At 42.8% G+C, this 10462-nt stretch overlaps 1 protein-coding gene across 2 annotated transcripts; it reads right to left on the bottom strand.

Moving 5' to 3' along the window:
* Nucleotides 1-1072: 1072 nt before the first annotated feature.
* GSTK1 (glutathione S-transferase kappa 1) lies at nt 1073-10195 on the bottom strand. 2 transcript variants are annotated; one of them, XM_074147131.1, is made up of 8 exons: nt 10074-10195; nt 8813-8894; nt 7935-8063; nt 7488-7588; nt 7027-7062; nt 3401-3517; nt 2768-2861; nt 1073-1463 (listed from the first exon to the last, which is right to left on the bottom strand). In XM_074147131.1, exons 1-8 carry the CDS (start codon nt 10137-10139, stop codon nt 1414-1416), a joined length of 675 nt encoding a protein of 224 aa, XP_074003232.1. In that variant the 5' UTR covers nt 10140-10195; the 3' UTR covers nt 1073-1413. The 2 variants fall into 2 exon arrangements, with proteins under 2 accessions (XP_074003232.1, XP_074003242.1); XM_074147141.1 differs by lacking the exon at nt 7935-8063 and having other exon boundaries at nt 1140-1463; nt 10074-10139.
* Between the last annotated feature and the right edge of the window lie 267 nt (nt 10196-10462).

The raw sequence follows: 10462 nt of genomic DNA, 5'->3' as shown, positions 1-10462 counted from the left end.
CTCTAACTCCTAAAAGAATGTAGCGTCTGATATCTCACAAAGATTTCCTTAAATTCCGGGCTGGATTTGCCCGAAGACTAATGGGTGCACTGGTGGAAAAAAAGAAAGAAGTCTCAAATTACAGGATATTTTGTGAAGAGCTGGAAGAGGTGCAAGAAGGAAAAATTGTGCTAGGGGAACATTAGAACACTTACAGCTGTAAGAACATGAATGATACAGATATTTTTCCTGATGCTTTGTTCCAGGATTTGCAGTTCAAGTGAACAAGCATGAATGCTTTACCTTAAAGTTCAGAAAGAGACAAAAAATGGAATTCCAGCTGCTGCTAGTTCTGCTTCCTTCAGTGATGCGCCAGAGACAGCCAGGAATCCCTGAGAGAAATCAAGCCTCATACAAATCAAATTAATTTGTGTTATTCCAATTCACCTAATACAGGGCCAGGTTCAAACTATCTCAGTGTGAAATTTCTAACTACTGTAATCGGAGATGAGAGTGAAAAGCAAAGTGTTTTGGTTTAAATGTTATTGTTTGCATCTCTTTCCCTCTGCAGACTATATGATGGGAAGTCCCTCAGAGCTGTATCCAAATCACCTTTGGATAGGCAGCAATTAGGCCATCCTTGAGAAAGTAAAACACAGTCTGGTTCAGCTACCAACTAAATGTATATGGTATTCACCATTGTCCTCCAAAGACATTACTGTAAAACTGGCATTAATTTAAAACCCCTGCAAAGTTCTGGGGTTGATGCCTGAGAATGCATGTGGTGGTCTCAAATTTACACACTGCAGAGCAAGGTGTATAAAATACTGTCCAGGGAGACAGTTCCTTTTGAAATACTTGATTGGTTCCCCAGATTTTCCTTTGGGCTTGAACTGTCCCTCTTTCTTCTCTCTCATGCCCCCTGCACTTGCCATGCTGCAGAGCAAAAGGAAGCGTAAATACCTTGTCCTGTGCTTCTAGTGTGTATGTAGTACCTTGGACTTAAAATAAAAGGAGAATGCGGCCAGCTTCTCTTAGGCTGTGTGTGTAGTGTGTTTCTAAAGGACAAGCAAGAAGATTCTGAGATCAGAGTCCCATAACAACAATTTAGTCCTCATGGTTTTAGGGTAAGAGAAAGAGAACTAATCAGGAAAGAAGAATGTTTTGCAAGAAGTTAAATATTTAGTGGGTCATCTTTAATGTTAATCATTAATCTATTGAAAGAAAAGCAGCACATTTGTATTGGTAAAGAGCTCACCAGACTGGTAATACTGGCAAACCTTGAATTTCTTCATAATTAGAAATGAGACTGAGCTGTAAAGTTAGCTGTTAAGGACGAGAAAGCCATCTCCATAAAATTGGATACATTCAGATAACCACTGAAGATTGACCATGTACATATATATTTTCACTCATATATTTCCCCAGGACTTTTCACATCTTGGGGCTTGGAACTGATGGAACTGGTCCCAGCCATTTTTCACCTGCAAGGCAAACCAGCACAAAAGAGAAAGTTAAAATTTAATACATAGAAGTGATCGGCCGGTCGCATTTCTGCAGTAGGAAGACTGTGCCTACTCTTCTTTTGAAGGGTAATTACTAATGATGGAATATAGATTTATATTTTGTTTGGCATGCTTTAGCCAGTGCCATAAATCCTCCACTGCCTAGTCACAACTGAAGCTGTACAGAAGAATTATTTTCCCTTCTCACAGATGAGAGATTCTGCAGGTCTGTGGCACGCCACATGACGGTGAAGCCAATTCCTTTTAGGAGTCCTTCTGTGAGGGACTTGGGGTAAGGAAGAGAAAAAGGGTGGAAGGCTGGGGAGTCAGAGAAATAAAAGGAAAATCTGTTGATATCCTTGGAGTTGAGACTAGAAACCAAGCCGTAACATTCCAAGTAGGCTTAGTGACTATCCTAGTGGATGTTTGGTATTTATCTTCCTCACTCTTGTTTTCATCAAGAATATTTTTATAGAATCAGAAGCCCATCCAGAAAAGAAAATAAACCTCAAAAAAATCCTTTTTATTTAAGCCCATGACTAATTTTAATTTACATTAAGATTTCCTGCTGAAATTTTTCAACAATCGTATCAGAGCTAATTATGTGCATAACTCTTTCTAGTGACAAACTCTCTCAAGTGCCAAATCGTGAGATTAATAGTCAAATGCCCTCTATACCATGCAAAAGCAGGTGACTGAGTTTTATTAGTTATCACATCCTATTCCAATTCTCTTTAAAAATTTGAAGTTCGTAGACTATTAACAAAAATAAAAAGAAGGATGGCCAATATATGAATTTCTGTTAAAAAGTTGTGTAGTTAGGTAATTACAAGTTATAGATTGGGGAGCTGTGATAATGTGCTTCTTATTAAGAAGGAACAGATATAAAATTAAAATGTTAAAGCTACAGGAAAAAAAAAAATAGCAGTATCAGCCATAGTCTTAATCTTAGCCAAGACCTAGTGTCCCGTACCAAAAGGTTAAATATGGACATTTTGAAAACTAAAGAGTTTCAATGGTAATTTGAGTATGGCATGTGGAGCACAAAGCCTTGAAACACAAAGAGAGGATGGAGAACTCAATTACTTCTTGTTTGGAAAAGGACAACATCTTTAGTCACTTGAACTGTACATTCCAGTCAGCAGTTTCATCCTGGGAGAAGGATGCCCAACGTTATTTAATATTTGAAAGACCTTAAGAGTGTTTTATTTAGCAGTATTACATACTTCATTAGAAGGGGGTGAAAGCATGAAACCAAAAGTGATGTTATTAGGTACACTCACCTATAACGCTGCCTAGCAGCTCTATACGATCAGAGCCAAAAAAGAGATGAGGTTCTCCATTAAAATGTGCCACAACAGCAGGCATCCCAAATGCCTATTGACACCACGGAGATGAAACAGAGAATGTTATAATGAGATAAATTTTTGCAGACACGTGATCAATCTTCAGGAATAAAAAGCAAAAGCTTTGACATTTTTTCCTCCTCTTCTTTTCACCTTCCTCATTCTTAAAGATGAGTCTAATGTAGCCATCAGAAAGTAGGAGACTCTCCAGAGCCTCTGTGCCCCTTTTGAAGGAGCAAAAAAAAGCAACCTGATAAATCCACAGTTTTATGTCAAGTAGTGATAAATGGTATCTCTTAGTACTGGTCCTGTAGCTCCCCATTCTTGCTGTCCAGTTGGAATGAGCTGAATGGGTCAGCTGTGGTTTCCCAGATGACAAGGAGATAAAACTACCAACAACAGTGAGTTAGCTTTCACATGTTCAACACGCAAAGACCACCTATATATAGTGCTTTACATGGTCTATACAGTGCTTTCTACTCATCACCTTCATCGTTCCTTGCTTCCCAATATTCTTAATAGGGAAGGAATGCATAGCTGTGATGCCAAATGGCATTGGAAGCTTCTCACCCCATATTTCATTGCTTCCTCTGTTGTCTCTCTCAGACGGTTCTTCACTGCAGGGGTTGAAATCATTTCAAGTAGCTTCTGGGTGAGCTCTGATGATAGCCCAGCCTTTTTGGCAACCTGAGAAAAGATGTTATGAGTACTCTAATATTAAATATTCTCATTCCTACTATGGTCTAGTTAATTTAATCTTCAGTATTATCACCCGAGGTCTATCACCAAAAAAAATTACAAAATACCCTTGAAACCCTGTCCATTCATCATTTATCAACTCTCAGATATGAAGTAGAAGGGCTATTTTAAACTTCTAAGCCCCAAATCTGCACATTTTTTCAGGAGTTCCTAAACAGAAAAAAAAAAAAAAAGGAAAAAAAAATAATACTAAGTTTAACCTCTGATCCAACGACTTACCAAATAACTTACCAAAAAAATATAAAAAATATTGTTCTGAAAAAGAGTATCTTACTGTACAACCCTGCCAAGACAAAAACAGTTTGTATGACAAATATGGCCACATAGGATCTATAAGTGATACTACATGAAAGAGACTGTAACTCTCCGAGGTTAAACAGTTGCTAGCCTTAACTGCTGTTTCTCTTCAGCCTCCTCTGTGCCTCTGCCACACAGGATTGAGATAAAGTGGCCAAAGGTAATGGTCCAAGGTTTATTGGGTAACATAGCAGTTACAGCTACCTATTTTAATAAAATATTTCACAAAAAAAGTTAACTTCCATGCCATCTACCTGAATGGCATGCCTTTTTTTTTTCTTTTTTTTTTTAAATATTTAAAAATGCTTACAGTATTGCAGATGGAGCAGTAATCCTGCACATGCAGGTGTTAATGATTTTTATTTTCTCTCAACGACTGTTTCATTTAGTATCCACATTTTGTTGTACTTTCTCCTACTTCCAGATCAGGGAGATTAGGAGCTCTTTTTGACTCTGCTTGAACAGGAGATAAACAAGTATAGTACTGGAGTAGAACAAAATGCTGCATATGCTTGTAGCCACAGTATTTAGACTGCAATATTTACACAGAGATGTAGTATCTTGTCCTCACCATGTTAGGGCAGGAGGGGTATTTAAGTGGACTGAGGCTGGATTCAAAGACTATACATTGCTTCTATAGTAATTTATGTGAAGTTATTGCTGACTGGAAAAAAAAAAAAGTAAAAAAAATACTAAGGAACTTTATAAAGTAAACAACATTCCATTTATCTAATTGATGTGTAAAATAAATTCACCTATAAAGACTCAGATGAAAAGGCTGGGACTCTGTCTGGCTGGGATGGAGTTAATTTTCTTCAAAGCAGCTCCTATGGTTCTGTGTTTTAGACCTGTGACTGAAACAGGTTGGTAACACCTAATGTTTTAGCTATTGTTGAACTGCGTTTTCACAGTGCGAAGGCTTTCTCTGTTTCTCACTCTCCACCACCTACTGTGGATAGATTGGGGGTGCAGAAGAGGTTGGGAGAGGACACAACAAGGCAGATAACCTGAACTAATCAAAGAGATATTCCATGACATATAACATTATGCTCAGCAATAAGATCACAGTATTGTTGAATGGTTAGAGTTGGAAGGGACCTTAAAGATCATCGAGTTCCAACCCCCCTGCCATGGGCAGGGACACTTCCCACTAGAGCAGGTTGCTCAAAGCCCCATCCAGCTTGTTCTTCAACACTTCCAGGGATGGGGCGTCCACAACTTCTCTGGAAAACCTGTTTCAGTGTCTCACCACCCTCACAGTAAAGGATTTCTTCCTGATGTCTAATAGAAATCTCCCTTCTTTCAGTTTAAAACCATTACCCCTTGTCCTGTCATTACATCCCCTGATAAAAAGTCCTTCCCCATCTCTCCTGTGGGCCCCCTTCAGGTACTAGAAGGCTGCTATTAGGTCTCCCCAGAGTCTTCTCTTTTCCAGGCTGAACAATCCCTACTCTCTCAGCCTGTCTTCATAGGAGAGGTGCTCCATCCCTCTGATTATTTTCATGGCCCTCTGCTGGACCCGTTCCAACAGGTCCATGTCTGTCTTATGTTGGGGGCCCAGGATGTGGTTGGCTTTCTGGGCTGCCAGCGCACACTGCTGGCTCATGTTAAGCTTCTCATCCACAAGCACTCCCAAGTCCTTCTCCTCAGGGCTGCTCTCCAGCCATTCTCTGCCCAACCTGTATTTGTGCCTGGGATTGCCATGACCCAGGTGCAGGACCTTGCACTTGGCTTGGTTGAATGTCATGAGGTTTGCACGGGCCCACCTCTCAAGCCTTTCCAGGTCCCTCTGGATGACATCCCTTCGCGCCAGCGTGTCGACCGCACCACACACCTTGGTATTGTTGGCAAACTTGCTGAGGGTGCACTCTACCCCACTGTCCATCTCTCTGGCAAAGATGTTAAACAGCACTGACCCCAGTACCAATCCCTGAGGAGCACCACTCGTCACTGGCTTCCACTTGGACACCAAGGACCGCAACCCTTTGAGTGCGGCCATCCAGCCCGTTCCTTATCCATTGGTGGTCCATTCATCAGATCCATGACTTTCCAATTTTAAGACCAGGATGTCATGTGGGACAGTGTCAAGATGTGTGGAGGGGGCTTAGGAAGTTTAGCCACCTTTTGCTTGGGGACCGGCTGGGCATCAGTCTACCTGTGGGAGTGACTGCCTTTGCATAACTTGTTCTTTTTTCTTTTCTTTCTCTCTTTTTCTATTTCTCCTTTCCTTATTAAGCAATTTTATCTGAACCCACAAGTTTTCTTGCTTTTACTCTTCTTTTCCTCTTCCCCTGTCCCACTGGGCAATGGGGGGAAGTGAGCAAGTGCCTGTGTGGTGTGTAGCTGCCTACCTGGGTTAATGTGCAGCAGCTTAACTATATCCTTCAAATCTTGCCTCTTGAAAAGGCAAAATGCAAACCTCTGCTAAAATTCTGGTAAGAAATAGTACACTAAGATTAAGTTGAAGTTCAAGGATTAGACTCCGGGAAAACAACAAGACTGCAAGTTTCAGGTTTCAAATAGGGATGTTGGATAGAAAAGACTAGTCATGGACAATTTCTCTCTTTTCTTCATATTCCAAGAACTTAAAAAATAAAATAACGTAGAAACAAGAGCCCTTAAAGAGGATCTCACGGTATACTAACTTACATGCCATCACAGCTTTTAGTGTAATAAAACCTTTACAGCAAAAGAAAACAGTATAATTTCTAAGCATGTAAAAGGGCAATATAACATTGAACTTAATAGTAAAGCCTGGCTCTATCACTCCAAAGGATTGCATTTCACCTGAAGATTTCATATAGCAGCAAAACCTCAATGCATTCTGGAGACACTGTTCATATTTTCACTACTGTTTTATTAACTATTCATTGTCCACCCTGGCTATTTTGCCACATGAATTAACAAAAAAGGAGATTCTGGCTCTGAGTGTCATTCAAAGCATAACAAAAAGAAAAAAAATAGAAATCATTCCAAACAGACCTGCTAGGGAAATTAAATCCACTTTTTTTATAGCTGAAATTATTCAAAACTCAAAATGATCATTTGACTAAGCTATCTTCATGTCTATTACTGATCTAAGCCGTCAATAAGAATCAGTATCAGAAACACAGAAGGACCAACATAAAGGAGACACTTACAGCCAATATATTCTCCGGCTGACTGATATCTTCACGCTGGTAAAAGAATAAAATAAGTAATTAAGTACTTAAGAACAAAAGCTCAGTTCTGGACTCAAATGCAAGTTTTCTAAGAAAATATAAATAAAACCACTACTAGTTGATGGAGGAATTTCCTCAGAAAAAAGGTTGTAAGTCTGGGAATATAATCTGGGAATGCATTAAGTGATTTCTGATACGAACTAATGATCCACTCAGCCCATAGGATTCATCATACATACCTAAAAAAAGGCAAATTAAGCTGACTTTAAGGCAGTTCTTTTCTTGTAATGGCTCCTCCACCTTTAAGACCTTAAGTTTTCTGCTATGACTTTTCATTAAAAGACATTTCCTTTCTCTTGCTTGAATTCCACATTTGGACAAAGTGGGGCAGGAAGGGTGACAGAGAAAAGATCAAGAAGTTGGCTTCATAAAATACTGACCTGTGACCAAAAACGCATCCAGAATTCCCTAGATAAGGGTTCCACGTATCGTGGTTGTGTCATATCCACGGCTGTGATAAAGCGCATGGCCCCAAGAGTGCCTGGGATTAGTGAGGAGACAGAGAAATATACTGAAACAATGCACAGGATCAGGAACAGATACGGTTTGCGCAAGCGCTACCTAAGAACAGAATGATCTTCTCTGTAACAGCCCCCAAACAGTGAAGCTTATGTTGATTCACAGTATCTTCCACGCTAATATCATTCACAAGCACGTTTCTCCAGAAGTTCCTTTTATGGTTAAAAATCCACATACTTTGTATTGCTCACAGATACAGGAAGAGGCTGTGGACACGGAATGCATCTTCACCTTTACTGTTATGCAGAACTTGAACCAGAAGTGAAAAGAAGTTGAAAGACAGCAGCTAAGCTAAGCCTCTTACTTACTTGAACCAAGCATACGTTGCAAGTCATCTTCTGAAGTATTTATAGGCACTTGGTAGTATTTTGCCATCCTTTTCATATCCTTCAGCAGGTATTCTCCACGCTTTGGCAACAGTGCTGGGGGCTTGTTACCTTTCAGAAAAAGTTCTGTTGAGATTTTCAACTGTATTATAATAACACTAGACAAAACAAAGCTGGACAAATTAGACCTCACCCATACATGTGCCTACGGAAGAGTATAATTTCATACTGGTTTACTGAAACATACACAGCTTTTCCAAAGATAACACTAGGATTTAAACATTATTTATTTTGGTTTTGCACAGATCAACTCTTTAAGTTAGCAGAATAAGTTTTAAAGCAAGGTACAAACATCCTAGCAGGGATTTATATTGATTCAGACAGATGACTTTTAAGCTGCACAACTACTAATGCATGAGTAAACAAATGTAGAGACTTGTTAGTTTCATGATTTATGAGTTACAAGTCTCAGTGATTAACTTGTTCTAGTAAGGCCGCCAAGTTCTATTTCATGGCATACTTGGACCCTTCATGCATATTACAAGCTGCAAGCGTTCCACAAATTAATTCTGGTCTGAACTCAACAGAAAACTTTTAGGAAAACATTCCATATGAAATTATTATTATCCTGTTTTAGAACTGAGGAACTTTGGCATAGACTGTCTGTGCTGTGTGAAATTCCTTGTGGCTGATTTCTCAGTCGCTGCCGAGCTCCACAACCTTATAATTAATTTATTATCAGTGCCCAAACTTAGTTGAAAGCTGGCTCTGTGGGCTCTGCGCTCACTAAGAGCTTGCCCACTAGTGTCCTGCTAAGTGAAGGTATTTCCCTACTGAGCTCATCTCCCCGTACTGCCTACCAGTTGCTTGCATTATGCCACCAAGGAAAGCCGGACGTAAGCGTAGATCGATATTCCAGATGTGCTGGTACCGGCAGAGCACCTGCAACATTAAAAAGTAGTGACGGATGAACAGTCAGAGGAGATGTCCGTAGAGCTGCATGCAGCTAGGAAATAAGCTAAGGCATGGAGCAGACGCTGCAAGCAAATCCTTTTCTATCTTTTCTGGAGTCCTCAACATAGAAAGGACATGGACCTCTTGGAACAGGTCCAGCGGGGGCCACAAAGATGATCAGAGGGATGGAGCACCTCTGCTATGAAGACAGGCTGAGAGAGCTGGGGTTGTTCAGCCTGGAGAAGAGAAGGCTCTGGGGAGACCTTATAGCAGCCTCCCAATATCTGAAGGGAGCCTACAGGAGAGCTGGGGAGGGACTCTTTGTCAGGAAATGTAGTGACAGGACAAGGGGTAATGGTTTTAATTTGGAAGAGGGTAGATTTAGATTAGATATTAGGAAGAAATTCTTTACTGTGAGGGTGGTGAAGCACTGGAACAGGTTGCCCAGAGAAGTGGTGGATGCCCCATCCCTGGAAGTGTTTAAGGCCAGGCTGGATGGGGCTTTGAGCAACCTGCTCTAGTGGAGGTGTCCCTGCCCATGGCAGGGAGGTTGGAACTAGATGGTCTTTAAGGTCCCTTCCAACCCACACCATTCTATGATTCTATTAGTGCTAGGGATAAATCCCTTTCTTGGAGGCTGCCAGAGAACTCCGTTCTCAGAGAAACTGAAAGGACCACATTTCTATTACAACTATACAAGTCTAAGCAGCAGTAAACATGGAGAAGACCGAGCTCACGAGTGCACACCATCAGCACTTGTTAAACGTCGTAACTATCCCTAAAACGGAACTTTCAGCAATTAACTCCCAAACAAGCACAGGCCGTGGCTGCCGTTGGGCTGAGACACGCTTCCCTTGCGCCCCTGGTTTCCAACACCTGAGGCAGAAACCGAAATACACACCGACATACCGGCATACCCCTGACAAGGGAGGTAAAGCGAACACGGCAGCTTCAAGGTGGGGAGGCCGCTGCCCGCAGCAGGGCGGGAAAGGCAGGGCCCGCCGCCCGGACGAGCTGCCCTTCAGGCGGCTGCTGCAGGAGGCCGAGGCAGCGGCAGAGCCACCACCCCCCCCCCCCCGGGCCCGCCCTCAGCAGCAGCCGCCGCCGCCGAAGAAGGGCGGGGAGCCCCTGGAAGGGCCGGCCTGCCTCCCTCCGGCCACCCCTCACCTCAAACCCCAGCCAGGAGTACGGGGACACCACATCGTAAAAGAGATCCACCAGCGTCCGGCCCATCTCGGCACCGTCCCGTCCTCCGCCGCCGCCGCCGCTACCCAGAGCGCCTCAGCGGCAGCAGCACCTCCCCCGGGGCGGGGCGGCGTTCCGCTCCCCTTGCCCGGTGTGCCCCTTCGTCCCCTCGGGTTCCTTCTCCCCGTCTTTCCCCGCGCCGCAGCCCGCCCCGGCCTGCCCGGGGCCCGGTCCCAGCTGTGAGGTGCCCTTTGCCGTCTCTCCTTTGAAGCCCGGCTCGGGAGAAGGAGGAGGGGTGAGGGCGGGAGCCGGGGCTTTGCAGGGAGCCCGGGGCGGGGGGAGCCTGTGCCCTTCTCCATGGCCAGGCAGGA

Source organism: Numenius arquata, chromosome 1 (genome assembly GCF_964106895.1).
Source record: "Numenius arquata chromosome 1, bNumArq3.hap1.1, whole genome shotgun sequence".
NCBI classification, from domain to species: Eukaryota; Metazoa; Chordata; class Aves; order Charadriiformes; family Scolopacidae; genus Numenius; species Numenius arquata.
This window is presented reverse-complemented; position numbering and strand designations above follow the sequence as displayed.

What these genes read in the sequence shown, in the direction of transcription:
- GSTK1 (XM_074147131.1), bottom strand. Translation starts at nt 10,139, where the DNA reads ATGGGCCGGACGCTGGTGGATCTCTTTTACGATGTGGTGTCCCCGTAC. An exon ending in ACTCCTGGCTGGGGTTTGAG is followed by an intron (nt 8,895 to 10,073) that starts GTGAGGGGTGGC and finishes TTAATGTTGCAG; the next exon opens with GTGCTCTGCCGGTACCAGCA. An exon ending in AGGAAGCAATGAAATATGGG is followed by an intron (nt 2,862 to 3,400) that starts GTGAGAAGCTTC and finishes TGGTGTCAATAG; the next exon opens with GCATTTGGGATGCCTGCTGT.